Source organism: Schistocerca serialis, chromosome 10, assembly GCF_023864345.2.
Source record: "Schistocerca serialis cubense isolate TAMUIC-IGC-003099 chromosome 10, iqSchSeri2.2, whole genome shotgun sequence".
In the NCBI taxonomy this organism is placed as follows: domain Eukaryota; kingdom Metazoa; phylum Arthropoda; class Insecta; order Orthoptera; family Acrididae; genus Schistocerca; species Schistocerca serialis.
Window position 1 is genome coordinate 83,061,360 of NC_064647.1, and position 17,320 is coordinate 83,078,679.

The window sequence follows — 17,320 nt, forward strand, 5'->3', positions numbered from 1 at the left end:
AAAGGTTTGTGAGGAAAATATGAGGAGAGAAGTAATTAGGATGATGAAATAAGCCCTAGCCAGGCATAAACATGAATGTGTGTGGATGCTTCTTGGTTATTATGTGTATTTAGAGAGTAAAGATCATGAGAACTGGTTACTATATTTGTATCTATTCGGAATTATGGACTTTCATGATGACTTTACCACATTTAAGGGATGAATTGCATATATACTGAGATATTGTTACCCATTAGAGTGTGAGAAGTATTAGTATTTTGTATACTGTAGTATTTATATGACCTAGATATGAACCATTCTGTGAAATATGTTAATAATAGACGCTCAAAAGTAGAAAAAACAATTTGTAAGCAATGAGAAAGACATTTCTTTAGAGACTGAGCTTGTAATGACGACACTTATGGTAGATACATATATGCATTATTGAGTAGAGACTAAATTATTGCCTTTTATCTGCATTTGTATTAAGTATTATTTGTTATGTATTATGTTTCTGGCCACTGATCTATTAGGTTAAGTTGTATTAGTCTAATTGGAGATAGTTGTCTCCTGTGATGTGTGGTGCTAATATGGTAGGGTTTTGATTGTGTTCTGGACAGCAAACCACACTGAGATCAACAGAATGAAGATAGTTTGTTGCAATACAATTCAATAGATATCCAGAGTTGTATAGTTCATCATTTGCAGTAGAGAGGAATTTTGTTGTAACCTATATGTCATAGTATTGTTTCAACAAATTACAATTTTGAGTTGTGTCATTAGGATAGTTTGTAATTTAGATGTGATCTGTTATTTAGAGGAGGTTTACGACTGGAGTCACAGGATTTACTATTCAATTTTTAAATTCCATTATACTTGTATTTATATGTTTATTCGCTTTTTATGACTCTGAACTCTGTCTATATTCTTCTCCACCTCAGGTTTCATAGAAGTCCTTTTGCTGGGGGTATGTAAGGGGTCAACCGCCCCTCACATACTGAGTACGATATATCTTTACCTCACGCAGGTCGCAGTAGGTACTATCGACAATCGAGCGCCCAGTGCGCCAGAAAGTAGTCAATGTTGAGACTCCGAGCAAGTAAGTTGTTGGCTGCTAAGCGAGCAGGGCAGATTTCGGCAGGACGACTGGCCGCGCTTACAATTGTGTAATGGCTGTGTGTGTCATCCAAAGCTGTGGACCTGACCTCCAGCAACTACGGAAATGGAATTAACTGAGTGATTTGTTGACGTGTTTAAGTGCTCATTTGTGCACCGTGATTACGCGAAAAACGCGCCGGGCACTCACAATTTGGATTGCAGTGTGGATTGTGCATTCAGAGCTATCTCAAGAATATTGGCGTGTGACGATATTAACAGGTGACCTGTGATGAGTTAACTGTTATTACTTTGTCAGACTAAGGGAGTAACTACCTAATTCGTGCTGTTTAGACAATAGATATAGAACATTAACAGCAAAGTATGTATCAATTATTGCTACCTGACATCCTAATTGGATTTGATACGGAACAACTCCCGTTCAAATATTAACCAATCAGCCTCTATCAGTTGCACACAGTGAAAATTGTTAGGCTATAATCAACTGGTCAATAACGGTGGTTAATAACGGAGTGTTTCAACTCCACCTACCTTTCCACTTTTATGGTCTGTTAATTCCCGTCGGGCGACCATAATCACATCTGTATCCTTTTCACACTAATTGACTCAGCAAAATGACAGATCCGCCAGTGCACTGCCCTTTTATACCTTGTGTACACGATACTAACGTCATCTACAGATGTACGTATCGCTTTCCCAGGACTTTTGTCGCCCGAGTGTATGTTAGTATATCTTTACGTGTGTAACATTGTTTTCCATACATTAACTCGTGATGTGGTTTCAGAGTTGACAATCTGTCTCGTTTTACAGGAGTTTTCCATCCATGGTGGCCCCATTGGTGCCGACACGACGCGCAGCAGTTGTCTGGGGGCTGGCGACGTCAGTGTCGTTGCTGCTGATGTACAGGTGGTACCAGGAGGAGTCGTCCCTGCTCGATACTGTCATTGGGCAGGCAACAGGCACAGGTTAGAGAAACATGCCCACACACACACACACACACACACACACACACACACACTGAAGAGCAACAGAAAGAGGCACACTTGCCTAACATCCTGTAGGGCCGCTGCGAATATGCAAAAGTGCTGCAACACAACTTGCCATGGACTCGACTAATGTCCGAAGTAGTACCGGAGGGAATTGACACAGTGAATCCTGCAGGACTGTCCATAAATCCGTAAGAATACGAGGGGTCGGAGATCTCTTCCGAGCAGCACGTTGCAAGGCATACCAGATATGCTCAATAATATTTATTTCTGGTGAGTCTTGCTGCCAGCGGAAGTGTTTAAACTCTGAAGAGTGTTCCTAGAGCCACTGTGTAGCGATTCTGGAAGTATGGGCTGCTGCATTGTCCTGCTGGAATTGCCCAAGTCTGTCGGAATGCACAGTGGACATGAATGGGTGCAGGTGATCAGACAGGATGCTTACATACGTGTCACCTGTCAGAGTCCTATCTAGACATATCAGGGGTCCCATATCACTCTAACTGCACACATCAATTATAGAGCCTCCACCAGCTTCAACAGTTCCCCTGCTGACATGCAGGGTCCATGGATTCATGAGGATGTCTCAGTACCCATTAGCGTCCATCCCCTCGATACAATTTGAAACGGGACTCGTCTGACCAGGCACCACTCACACACTAAGAAGTTTCATCACATGGAGGTATGTATACAAAGACCACATATACATCCACATACCTCCACGTGATGAAACTTCTTAGTGTATGAGTGGTGTGCCTTACATTATGTGCATATACACAAAAAGTGCATTATACAGTTTTCGCTGCTGCAAGATGATGAAAAACCTGCACTGCAACATGATGGCGCGGATTCTTCTTTGTCAGGTGACGAAACAAAAGGCGAAATCTACTGTAAAACGTGAACTAGCCGTTTGTAGGTGAACCTGTTGGTTCGAAACCGGTAACGGCGCTCTTAAATAAACAAATAGCATGGTAAAAAGTGGCTGGTTGCTGTAATCTTCTGTGTAAGGGTCAGCCTATATTCTACACACAGTCACGGAGTCAAACTTTCAGTTTCTGACAATATAGCATGAATGACAGTAAAGGAGTGATTTTGGAGTAACGCATCACGATACGAGGGCTATGCCGAAAGTTTTTAGCAGTCCGTAAACCGTAAGGCGGAGGACAATGGGGTTGTTTTCATTCGAAAGAGTGATGGTTTTCGACCTTGGGACGTGCGCGCGCAGCCCCTGGCTAGCGGTGTTCCCCCCACAGCGCGGTAAGAAAGCACAGGCAGTGCTGAGTCAGAGACGGTGTAGGATGGAGCTGTCGCGCCGCAACTTTCAATCCATGATTTTTACGATTATAAAAAGGGTTTAAGTGCTGAAGAATGCCATTCTTCTTTGTTGCGTGGTTTTGGTGAAGGTTCCCCTTCTAGGACCACAGTTGGAAATTGGTTTCGCGAGTTTTCGAGGGGTCGGCAGTCAATTGAAGATGAACCTCGTCGCAGTCGGCCAGCAACAGCTGCGACTCCTGAAAACATTGATGCTGTGAGGCAAATGATCAAAGAAGATCCACATCTTACATTTTGCAACATTGAAGGGACGCTAAATATTGGATCAACAGCAGCACAGACCATCGTTCATAGTCACTTAGGCCTTACTAAGAGATGTGCCCATTGGGTGCCACATTCCCTGACAGATAGCCAAAAGGAGGCGAGACTAGACTGGTGTCGTTTCATGCTCGAAAAATTCAATATCGTCACAGGTGATGAAACGTGGGTCTACTATTATGACCCTGTTGTTGTTGTTGTGGTCTTCAGTCCTGAGACTCTCCATGCTACTCTATCCTGTGCAAGCTTTTTCATCTCCCAGTACCTACTGCAACCTACATCCTTCTGAATCTGCTTAGTGTATTCATCTCTTGGTCTCCCCCTACGATTTTTACCCTCCACGCTGCCCTCCAATACTAAATTGGTGATCCCTTGATGCCTCAGAACATGTCCTACCAACCGATCCCTTCTTCTGATCAAGTTGTGCCACAAACTTCTCTTCTCCCCAATCCTATTCAATACTTCCTCATTAGTTATGTGATCTACCCATCTAATCTTCAGCATTCTTCTGTAGCACCACATTTCGAAAGCTTCTATTCTCTTCTTGTCCAAACTATTTATCGTCCATGTTTCACTTCCATACATGGCTACACTCCATACGAATACTTTCAGAAATGACTTTCTGACACTTAAATCAATACTGGATGTTAACACATTTCTCTTCTTCAGAAATGCTTTCCTTGCCATTGCCAGCCTACATTTTATATCCTCTCTACTTCTACCATCATCAGTTATTTTGCTCCCCAAATAGCAAAACTCCTTTACTACTTTAAGTGCCTCATTTCCTAATCTAATTCCCTCAGCATCACCCGACTTAATTAGACTACATTCCATTATCCCTGTTTTGCTTTTGTTGATGTTCATCTTATATCCTCCTTTCAAGACACTGTCCATTCCATTCAACTGCTCTTCCAAGTCCTTTGCTGTCTCTGACAGAATTACAATGTCATCGGCGAACCTCAAAGTTTTTATTTCTTCTCCATGAATTTTAATACCTACTCCGAATTTTTCTTTTGTTTCCTTTACTGCTTGCTCAATATACAGATTGAACAACATCGGGGACAGGCTACAACCCTGTCTTACTCCCTTCCCAACCACTGCTTCCCTTTCATGTCCCTCGACTCTTATAACTGCCATCTGGTTTCTGTACAAATTGTAAATAGCCTTTCGCTCCCTGTATTTTACCCCTGCCACCTTTAGAATTTGAAAGAGAGTATTCCAGTCAACATTGTCAAAAGCTTTCTCTAAGTCTACAAATGCTAGAAACGTAGGTTTGCCTTTCCTTAATCTTTCTTCTAAGATAAGTCGTAAGGTCAGTATTGCCTCACGTGTTCCAGTGTTTCTACGGAATCCAAACTGATCTTCCCCGAGGTCGGCTTCTACTAGTTTTTCCATTCGTCTGTAAAGAATTCGTGTTAGTATTTTGCAGCTGTGACTTATTAAGCTGATAGTTCGGTAATTTTCACATCTGTCAACACCTGCTTTCTTTGGGACTGGAATTATTATATTCTTCTTGAAGTCTGAGGGTATTTCGCCTGTTTCATACATCTTGCTCACCAGATGGTAGAGTTTTGTCAGGAATGGCTCTCCCACGGCCGTCAGTAGTTCCATTGGAATATTATCTACTCCGGGGGCCTTGTTTCGACTCAGGTCTTTCAGTGCTCTGTCAAACTCTTCACGCAGTATCGTATCTCCCATTTCATCTTCATCTACATCCTCTTCCATTTCCATAATATTGTCCTCAAGTACATCGCCCTTGTATAGACCCTCTATATACTCCTTCCACCTTTCTGCTTTCCCTTCTTTGCTTAGAACTGGGTTTCCATCTGAGCTCTTGATATTCATACAAGTCGTTCTCTTATCTCCAAAGGTCTCTTTAATTTTCCTGTAGGCGGTATCTATCTTACCCCTAGTGAGATAGGCCTCTACATCCTTACATTTGTCCTATAGCCATCCCTGCTTAGCCATTTTGCACTTCCTGTCGATCTCATTTTTGAGACGTTTGTATTCCTTTTTGCCTGTTTCACTTACTGCATTTTTATATTTTCTCCTTTCAACAATTAAATTCAATATTTCTTCTGTTACCCAAGGATTTCTACTAGCCCTCGTCTTTTTACCTACTTGATCCTCTGCTGCCTTCACTACTTCATCCCTCAAAGCTACCCATTCTTCTTCTACTGTATTTATTTCCCCCATTCCTGTCAATTGCTCCCTTATGCTCTCCCTGAATCTCTGTACAACCTCTGGTTCTTTTAGTTTATCCAGGTCCCATCTCCTTAAATTTCCACCTTTTTGCAGTTTCTTCAGTTTTAATCTACAGGTCATAACCAATAGATTGTGGTCAGAGTCGACATCTGCCCCTGGAAATGTCTCACAATTTAAAACCTGGTTCCTAAATCTCTGTCTTACCATTATATAATCTATCTGATACCTTTTAGTATCTCCAGGGTTCTTCCATGTATACAATCTTCTTTCATGATTCTTAAACCAAGTGTTAGTTATGATTATGTTGTGCTCTGTGCAAAATTCTACCAGGCGGCTTCCTCTTTCATTTCTGTTCCCCAATCCATATTCACCTACTATGTTTCCTTCTCTCCCTTTTCCTACACTCGAATTCCAGTCACCCATGACTATTAAATTTTCGTCTCCCTTCACAATCTGAATAATTTCTTTTATTTCATCATACATTTCTTCAATTTCTTCGTCATGACCCTGAAACAAAGAAACAGTCTTCTGTGTGGTGCTTTCCAGGGCAGGAACAACCCACAAAAGTTCGACGAAGTCGGAGCTCTGGACAAAAGATGGTGGCAACTTTTCTCACAAAGATCGGGCATCTCACCTCTGTGACCTCGGACACACTGAATGATACGTGAACGATTGTCTTCCAAAAGTCATCGCCACATGGAAGTCACAGCATCCAAAGTCCAAGAGTGGGCACCTTCTACTGCATCACGACAATGCATCTGCGCACAGGGCTGCGAGGACGATGGACTTTCTGGAGAAGGAAAAAGTGCGAGTGTTACCCCATGCCCCCTATTCACATGACCTGGCCCCCTGTGACTTCTTTCTGTTCCCTAAGACTAAGGAAAAAATTCGAGGGCAGTGGTTTTCATCAGATGAAGAGGCCATTGCAGTGTACGAGAGTGCACTAAGCGACATCCCAAAAGAAGCTCGGACTGACACATTATCTAAGTGGTTTCAGAGAATGGAAAAATGTATACATAGTAATGGAGAGTATTTTGAAAAGTTGTAAACGTTTTTTTGCAAATATTTTTTTTTCACACATTCTGCTAAAAACATTCGGCATAGCCCTGGTATACCCTGTAGCAATCCTAATCTTGGCGAATGGCCGGACAACGTTACCTGGCATCGTGTGTCATGCCGACAGTGAAGTAAAAGAGAAGTGGTGTTACGGTATGGGGGTGTTTTTCGCAGTTACTGTGTAGTCCCTTTATAGCACTTAAAAAAAAGACGTTAAATGCAAAAAGATGTGAACACATTTGGCTGCATTCAGTACTGCATACATTTCGGAGACAACATTTGTTTCTACCACCACAGCAGCGCACACTACCATAAAGCAGCATCTGTTAGACGATGGTTTCTGAACAATAACATTCCCAAACTGGACTGGCCTGCCCAGAGTCCCGACCTGAATCCAATGGAGCACCTCTAGGATGAGTCAGAACGTGGGCTTCGCTCCAGACCCCAGAGCCCAACATCGCTGCCCAACCTGGTGTGCTCTCCTCACCCGCACCTCCATCTGCACTGAAGCGCGGAACAAACTGGTACAGGCATCCATCCGTATTCAAATAGATGTGTAAACAGGCAGAATGTGGCGTTGCGGCCGGCAACGCCTATATAAGACAACAAGTGTCAGGCACATTTGCTGGATCGGTTACTGCTGCTACAGTGCCCGGTTATCAAGATTTGAGTGAGTCTGAACGTGTTCTTATAGTCGGCGCACGAGCGCTGCGACACGTCATCTCCGTGGTAGCGTTGAAGTGGGGATTTTCCCGTACGACCACTTCACGAGTGTACCGTGAATATCAGGAATCTGGTAAAACATCAAATCTCCGACATCGCGAAAGCAGGACCAACGAAGACTGAAGAGAATCGTTCAGCGTGACAGAAGTGCAACCCTTCCGCAAATTGCTGCAGAATTCAGTGCAGAGCCATCAACAAGCGTCAGCATACGACCATTAAACGAAACATGATCGATATGGGCGTTTGGAGCCGAGGGCCCACTCGTGTACCCTTGATGACAGCACGACACAAAGCTTTACACCTCACCTGGCCCTGTCAACACTGTTGAAACCTGGAAACTTGTTGCCTGGCCGGACAAGTCTCGTTTCAAATTGTATCGAGCCGACGGACGCTAATGGGTATGGAGGCAACTCGTCAATCCACGTACCCTGCATGTCAGCAGGAGACTGTTCAAGCTGGTGAAAAGTTTGTAATGGGCGTGTGCAGTGGGAGTGGTATGGGACCCCTGATACGTCTAGATCGGACTCTGACAGGCGACACGTATGAGACCATCCTGTCTGACCACCTGCATCCATTCATGCCCATTGTGCATTCCGAAGGACTTGGGGAATTCTAACATGACAATACGACACCCCATACGTCCAGAATTGCTACAGAGTGGCTCCAGGAACACTCTTCTGAGTTTAAACACTTCCGCTGGCCACCAAACTCCCCAGAAATGAACATTACTGACCATATCATGTTGAGAAGAGATCTCCACCCCCTCGTACTCTTACGGATTTGTGGACAGCCCTGCAGAATTGACGGTGTCAGTTCCCTCCAGCACTACTCCAGACAATAGTCGAGTCCATGCCACGTCGTGTTGCGGCACTTCTGCATGCTCGTGGTAACCCTACACGATATTAGGCAGGTGTACCAGTTTCATTGATTACTCTACATTTCACAATTAAGGATCTAGCAGAGGGTTTAGTGAACGACTTTCAAGCTATTTCTCTACCATTCCACTATCGAAAACAGCTCGCTGAGAAAAGGAACGCTTGAATCTTTCCACGCGAGATCTTATTTCTCTTATTTTATAATGATCATCGTATCTTCCTGTGTGGGTGGGTGCCAACTAAATATTTGTTTCTCCCTATGTAGATGGGCGCCAATAAAATATTTTCACACTCTGGGGAGAAAGACGGTGATTGAAATTTTATGGGAAGATTCCGCCTGAGTGAAAGAAACCATTGTCTTATCCGTGGCACTTTGTCCCGTACTTTGTACTCGCACAAAACGAGCTGTTCTTATGTGAACTATTTCGCTGTCCTCCGTCAATCCTATATGATGCGGATCCCTCACAGCACAGCAGGCGGACAAGCGCAGTGTAGTACAACTACATGTTCTGCCAGTAAATCACAGTCCTTGCCTTGCTTTCCCCAAAACATTACCTATGTGATCGTTCCAGTTTAACTTATTCGTAATTGTGATCCATAAGTATTTTGGTGGATCTAAAGCTTTTAAATTACTGTTATTTATCGTGTAACCGAAATTTAGCAGATTCTTTTCAGCAATCGTGTGGATGACCTGTACTTTTCATTATTTAGAGTCAACTGACACTTTTCGGACCATACACATATCTTGTCTCAATCATTTGGCAATTGGTTTTGATCATTTTTTGACTTTACAAGACAGTAAATATTTGCGTCATCTCTAAACAATCTAAGAGGGCTGCTCAGATTGTCTCCTTATCGTTTACGTAAATCAGAAACAGCAGAGGGCCTGTAACACTTCCTTGGGGAACGCCAGGTATTACTTCTGTTTTATTCGACAAAATTCCGTCAGTTACTGCGAACTGTGACCTTTCTGACAGAAAATCTCGTATCCAGTCGCGCAACTGAGACGATACTCCGTATGCACGAAATTTGATTAGAAGTCGCTTGTTAGGAACAATGTCAAAGCCCCTCTGGAAATATAAACATATAGAATCAATTTGAGATCCTCTGTAGATGGCACTCATTGCTCTGTGAAAATAAAGACCATTGTTTTATTGCACTAGAGCGATATTTTCTGAATCCGTGTGGGCTATTTTCACTAAATCATTGTTTACGAGGTAATTCATGACGTTTGAACACAGTATATGTTCCAAAATACTACCGCAAAACGACATTAGAGATATGGGTCTGCCGGCCGCTGTGGCCGAGCGTTTCTAGGTGCTTCAGTCCAGATCCGCGCTGCTGTTACGGTCGCAGGTTCGAATCCTGCCTCGGGCATGGATATGTGTCATGTCCTTAGGTTAGTTAGGTTTAAGTAGTTCTAAGTCTAGGGGACTGATGACCTCAGATGTTAAGTCCCATAGTGCTTAGAGCCACTTGGCCCATTTTGAAAGGAGGATCTGGAAAGAAGGATTCTACGAAAAATCATGGCTGCCATCCTGACTGAGGCTGGCTGGAAACTTCAGGGTAAAAAAGACTACCAACATGTGGAGAGGATCTTACAGACCACGAGCGAAAAGGAGGCTGATATTTCTTGGACACGTACGGAATAGACAACGACAGACTATCCAAACACTCGTTTTATCATTCCCTTTCTATATTTATCTGGGGAAGCTCCCTTTCCGGATCTAGTCACCCCTCAGTGAGTGTGGAATTTTATTAACTACTGGTCCATAACCAGGTGAGAAACCGACGCAGTCTACCGGCTGGTGAAACAGTGGCTGCAAACTTACCACCGACAAATTTATAATTTAGCGGAACGGATAACAGGGAGGGAAAATGAGGCAGTCCCATCCAGGGGACAGAGCGTATGTTTTCTAATTTAGTTCCTTTTTCAACGCATCTCTGAGAAATGAAGGGCGAAGGGTAGCACACGGTAATGTGAAGACCCAGTAAAGTCTCTTTTAGCCTCCATTTTTACTTTGATCGCTTTATGCATTTATATTGGCCACTCATTTGTTTATAAAGCGCTCGGTTCATAGGATGTTGTAGATTAGTTACCATTGAACTCTTTTATTTTATCATGCTAAGAAAAAATACGCATTTACAAGAGTAGCGATTTACTTCGTATTTGTTGCGACAAATGTACATAGCATGGAGGTGAGGGTTCTTATGGAATGTTAGTTTTAAATACGCTCACGCTACAGAAGGGAAGAAGGAGGATCTTAAGTGGTCAGCATTGCGTCTGGGCACGCCGAGAGGAAAGATACCAGTAAATTGAGTCAACTTGCACTAGATGTGGCAAACAATCGAACATAAGATGCCTCTAATGAATAGGTTCGATACAATAGAGTACCGAGGAAGAAACCGAGATTGGAACATGAGAAGGCGAAGTATTAAAAGCATATAAAATTGCGCATACGTAGCCCACTGAGCTCAGAGAAAATACGACAAATAACACAGCAGGCGTTGCTGGCGCTTCAAAGATCAATTCTATTCGTTCTGTAATTTTGGGGGTAAATTTAGCAAATGAACTTTAGAGTTCAGCTACTTCTAATGACTCTGGGCTGTATCTGAGAAATATTCTGGCTTCCGACACTACGCCTGCGACCACGTGGGTCTACCCAGGGACCTTATCTGATTTCTACCACAAAGAAAACGGATTAAATAATTTATAAAACACACCGTGAGGCGGCTAAAATTGATTTGAGTTGATTTGGTAGCACAAATCACCTACGATCATCTACACTCGCTTTATCCGGAATACAGCACAGGGAATAAACACATCTACATCCATACTCCGCAAGCCAGCTGACGGTGTGTGGCGGAGGGTACCCCGAGTACCTCTATCGGTTCTCCCTTCTATTCCAGTCTCGTATTGTTCGTGGAAAGAAGGATTGTCGGTATGCTTCCGTGTGGGCTCTAATCTCTCTGATTTTATCATGATGCTCTGTTCGCGAGATATACGTAGGAGGGAGCAATATACTGCTTGACTCTTCGGTGAAGATATGTTCTCGAAACTTTAACAAAAGCCCGTACCGAGCTACTGAGCGTCTCTCCTACATAGTCTTCCACTGGAGTTTATCTGTCATCTCCGTAACGCTTTCGCGATTACTAAATGATCCTGTAACGAAGCGCGCTGCTCTCCGTTGGATCTTCTCTATCTCTTCTATCAACCCTATCTGGTACGGATCCCACACTGCTGATCAGTATTCAAGCAGTGTGCGAACAAGCGCACTGTAACCTACTTCCTTTGTTTTCGGTTTGCATTTCCTTAGGATTCTTCCAATGAATCTCAGTCTGGCATCTGCTTTACCAACGATCAACTTTATATGATCATTCCATTTTAAATCACTCCTAATGCGTACTCCCAGATAATTTATGGAATTAACTGCTTCCAGTTGCTGACCCGCTATTTTGTAGCTAAATGATAAGGGATCTATCTTCCCATGTACCACAAAGAAACACCTATTAAAACACGAATATTTGATCCAAAGATATAGCAATTCGTTAATACTTAACGTTTCGCACGAGTTTATGTTTAAATATGATACAGAAATGAGCATAGACACTTTAAAACTTATGAACTCCCCACCACATGGCACGAAACAAAGGACAAGCACTTTTACATTTTGAACGGATTTCTGAAAAATCAGCACAGTTCTTGCAATAGATTTACCTATACAAGCACTTTAACATTTTGAACGGATTTCTGGCTAATAAAGTGGAAAATCAGCACAGTTCCTGCAATAGATTTACCTACTCAACCAAATGCTGCAAAGAAAAATGAATTATATAACACATAATACATTGAGATACCTTTTTCCATCAAACTCGAGACAGACGCACTGAAGGCACGTACGCTCACTCTCCCGTCTTCTTTTACTCTCCTCGAAAATGGCGGACATCCGGAGGTCCTCCGGTGCCTAGTGGAGGGGATGGCCGAACCAATCGGCTATGACCAACCTCACCACAAGAAATAGGAAGTTTTCGGACTATCTTTGGTCACGACCTACCCGTGTTCCATCTCTGCCATTACAGAAATGAAGTTGGCACTACTACAGAAGTTTCTGTTACAAGATTCGTCTGCCATGTTTGAGCTACAGATGACGATGCTTTAGGAACAGGTAGGAAGAGGGTGTGGGATACATGTACGCGCAAACACACAGCACACACAGAAAATAAAAATGATAAGAAAATACAGTGGTATTCTCTATAAAACGCATCATCCTTGGCATGGGGGTGGCGCGGAGCCCTCGGCAGGACCGCGTCGTAAGAGAAATCGGCGGATGACGACAGTTTGGAGATGAACGAGCAGAGAATTTTACTGTATACTATGGAACGGCTACGATAGTGCCGTTTCAACATAAAGAATAAAGCTGTAGAACGTTAATAACCTTTGTTGTATTTAAAAATCCTTTGAGAGTTTTCACATAAAAATTTCGGAGGCGTTACTTCTAAGCACGCAATCGATTATTAGTAAAAGCCCGAAATAACTCAGTTCCACTTGCAGGTTGCCAACATATCAGCTTTCAAGGCAAATAAAATTTGGTTTTCATGTTGTTGTTGTTGTGGTCTTCAGTCCTGAGACTGGTTTGATGCAGGTCTACATGCTACTCTATCCTGTGCAAGCTTCTTCATCTCCCAATACGTACTCCCTCTACGATTTTTACCCTCCACGCTGCCCTCCAATACTAAATTGGTGATCCCTTGATGCCTCAGAACATGTCCTACCAACCGATCCCTTCTTCTTGTCAAGTTGTGCCACAAATTCCTCTTCTCCCCAATCCTACTCAATACCCCCTCATTAGTTATGTGATCTACCCATTTAATCTTCAGCATTCTTCTGTAGCACCACATTTCTGAATCTGCTTAGTGTATTCATCTCTTGGTCTCCCTCTACGATTTTTACCCTCCACGCTGCCCTCCAATACTAAATTGGTGATCCCTTGATGCCTCAGAACATGTCCTACCAACCGATCCCTTCTTCTTGTCAAGTTGTGCCACAAATTCCTCTTATCCCCAATCCTATTCAATACCCCCTCATTAGTTATGTGATCTACCCATTTAATCTTCAGCATTCTTCTGTAGCACCACATTTCAAAAGCTTCTATTCTCTTCTTGCCCAAACTATTTATTGCCCATGTTTCACTTCGATACATGGCTACACTCCATACAAATACTTTCAGAAACGACTTCCTGACACTTAAATCTATACTCGATGTTAACAAATTTCTCTTCTTCAGAAACGCTTTACTTGCCATTGCCAGTCTACATTTTATATCCTCTCTACTTCGACCATCATCAGTTATTTTGCTCCCCAAATAGCAAAAATCCTTTACTACTTTAAGTGTCTCATTTCGTAATCAAATTCCCTCAGCATCACCCGACTTTTCATAATTTTATATAATTATTTACCAAATTTAAAAATTTGTAATGCAATCTGATCATTAAAAAATAGTAAAATCTTACGTTGAAGGTTTAACAACACGTGTCTGAAAGAACAGACATCCCCCGAGGCTGGACAGTGATCCCCTTCGATGCGGATGAACACTGTGGTCCAACTCTCACGACGATCGACGAAACGCCGCGAGTGACGAGGGTAACGGTGAGGCGCCGTACGTCAGTAGTGGGTGGATAAGCTGACAGCTTGAGACTGGCGGCAGGCGTGCTGGCCTGGTCCGTGCACTTGCGCTGGCCACTGTGTCCGGATTGCTTAGTGGTCAGAGAGTCTGCTTAGTAAGCAGGAGACTCGGACTCGAATCCCAGTTCGGCGCAAATTTTCAACTTTCCCAATGATGTAGATCAAGGCCCACTAGCAGAAAAATTTCCTTTGTGTCTTGATGTATCATGGCTGCATGGTCAACATGGTCTCTGTTCTTTCGGACATGTCCGAAAGTACCGAGACCAGGTATCTAATAAGCGAAGTATTGAACTAAGAAACTGTGTATTCGTCTTGTGGAAGTGTAAATAACGACTGGAATTACCCATATTATATTATCACGTAGTCGATAACGTGAGCTCTTAGCGACTTACAAAAAATGGCTCTGAGCACTATGCGACTTAACTTCTGAGGTCATCAGTCGCCTAGAACTCAGAACTAATTAAACCTAACTAACCTAAGGACATCACACACATCCATGCCCGAGGCAGGATTCGAACCTGCGACCGTAGCGGTCACGCGGTTCCAGACTGAAGCACCTTTAACCGCACGGCCACACCGGCCGGCCGAGCGACTTACAACAAACTTAATAACTTCGAACCTTTTCGAGACTCTGCCTTCCTGATAGCCATGTGTGGTGTGCGTACTGTAAGACCTTCGGTACACACACCATCAGATTATTTGACTTGTCGCTCTAGCGAAGTAGGCGAGTGTCATCAATATGTCTCGTGGTCTTATCGTGGCGTGTTTATTTTCTGCCGTTAGGTCAGACGATAGAAATGCCACTTTCACGCTTAGAGTAGAGACTGACGGTGACCAACTTTAAACAGAACTTGATTAATTTTCACACACATTTATTAAAATAGTAACAAGCATAAACCTTACGTAACTTGATTCTGGATGCTGTTTACAATTGACAATCTGAAGTTCCTTTGGTCTTGGTACGTTAATCTTATTCTCCATATCTCTGATACTTGACAAAGTGTCTATCCATTTATCTTCATGGCTATGTACAGACATATGGTAATTTTATTAGGTGCAGACTGAAACTTGACTATAGACTGGTACAGACAAATGCAGACTGGTACAGACTGGTGCAGATAAATTCAGACTAATGCAGACTAATGCAGACTGACTAATCGGAGGTCTGTACACTCGTTATAATACCTCGCATGTTCAGGTATCACTGCGCGAGTGTGATCCACGAGGAGAAAAGGTTCTACGTTAGCAGCAATATCATTGGCTGCATTACATATTAATACACCTATTGGCGGAAGCAGAATTTGGTCCGTCTCTAAGGCAGCGCCATCTTGCAGTGCAGAGACGGACGAGTGCTGAGTCTGTGCTGTTGTGCTTAGCGGGGCGCGCTCTATTGGGAAAGTTGTGTACGCGCTGACTACACAGAACTATGTACACAACACCAAGACAAAACAGTGAAAGAGAAAAATTATGTGACCAGTGATCCTTTTACAAACAAGCGTGAACTATACAAGACTCTCGCTCTACAGATCAGTTCTGCTTCCTTGTTTTGGTTGCTTATTGCCTGGGCTCTGAATCATTTCAGTTTCTACCCTCTACCAGTAAGCTCTCATGATGCGGCTTAACTAGGTGGCAATTTATAGTTATTCATCTTCATGTAGCATAAAGATGAAGACAACTAGTGTGAACATAGAAAGGAAGAAAGCTGTGTACACCTAACTGGTGGCAACCCAATCGTTGCGTGAGGTGGGCAACATAATTAATAGGTTAAAATGGCGGTTGGTCGGTCGGTTGATTGGTCTCAGGGAGGAGACTAAACAGCGAGGTCATTGGTCCCATCAGATGAGGAAAGGATGGGGTAGGAAGTCGCCTGTGCCCTTTCAAAGGGACTATCCCGGCATTTCCGTGAATCGATTTAGGGAAATCACTGAAAACATAAATCAGGATGGCCGGACCCCGGTTTGAACGCGAGTCCAGTGTGCTAACCACTACGTAACCACGATCGGTAAAACTGGCGGAAATCGAAATTTATATACTGGTGAGCCAAACCATTATCACCACCTGATTAATAGCGTGTTGTTCCACTTTTCGATCACAGTACAACAGAGGTTCTTCTTGGTGTGGATTCTACGAGTCCATGACAGGACTCCACAAGTATGTGGCACCATGTGTCTAGGCACCAGGTCAAGCAGTTCCCAGAAATTACGCGATGGTGGTTTAGGGCCACACAGTTGGAGCCCGACGTGTGTTGCGTTGAGTACACATCAGCAACATATGCTGGCCAATACAGCAGTGTTGATTCACTCTAATTCCCCTCAAACCACTGTAGCAGTTTTCTGATCTTGCAACACGGACAGCTGTCCTTTTGGAAGATGTCACCGCCGTAGGAGGAGACTTCAAGCATGAATCGACGCAGGTAGTCCGCAGTAACCTTCACATAGTTCACTGCTGTCACGATGCCTTCGATTACCACCGCAGGTCCCATTGACGCCCAACTCAGTGTACCCCGTAGCATAATTCTGCCCACACTGGCCTGCATCTTGTGGCGCAGTGCGTGTCTCGTGCAGCCATTCGCCTGGATGACGGCGTGAAAGGACCCAACCACCGACCTGGCGTAACAAGGAATGCGACTCATTCGACAGGCGAGACGTTCCTATTGATCATCGGTGGAAACTCAGTTATATACTGGCCTTTGAACGGTCTGCTCCGAAAAACTTGCACGAGCACTGTACTCTGCTGTCAGATCTACCACAGATCGCTGCCTATGCTAGATTACACAGTAGGAGGTCCTCCGACCTCTACGTTTTGTGATGACATGTGGTCGTCCAGGACCACACGGCCTACTCGTTATTTCATCATCCTTCCACCACTTCCCATAGGTGCTCACGACTGTAGTACGCCAACAGGGCGACCAGCTACGCCGTTTCAGAGATTCTCGTTTCCAGCCGAAGCGCCACTTCAATGTGCCCTTTGTCAAAACCGCTTATGTCAGTGGATTTCCGCATTTGTGAGCCCTTGTCTTCGTTATAATGACTGCCTGTTCATCTCTCTTCGCTTGCTGCGTTATGTGCCCGCATCACCACCAGGAGGCTTTCAAACTCACGGTGGCAGTG

The 17,320-nt window shown here is 43.7% G+C and overlaps 1 protein-coding gene across 1 annotated transcript in view; it reads left to right on the forward strand.

Annotated features, from left to right (window-relative positions):
* Positions 1-1,918: 1,918 nt before the first annotated feature.
* The window catches only part of LOC126424555 (galactoside 2-alpha-L-fucosyltransferase Sec1-like), a 148,516-nt gene continuing 133,114 nt past the window's right edge, over positions 1,919-17,320 (forward strand). The window contains exon 1 of the mRNA XM_050087302.1: positions 1,919-2,060. Coding sequence (XP_049943259.1) covers positions 1,919-2,060 — 142 coding nt within the window. The remainder of the gene's footprint in view (positions 2,061-17,320) is intronic.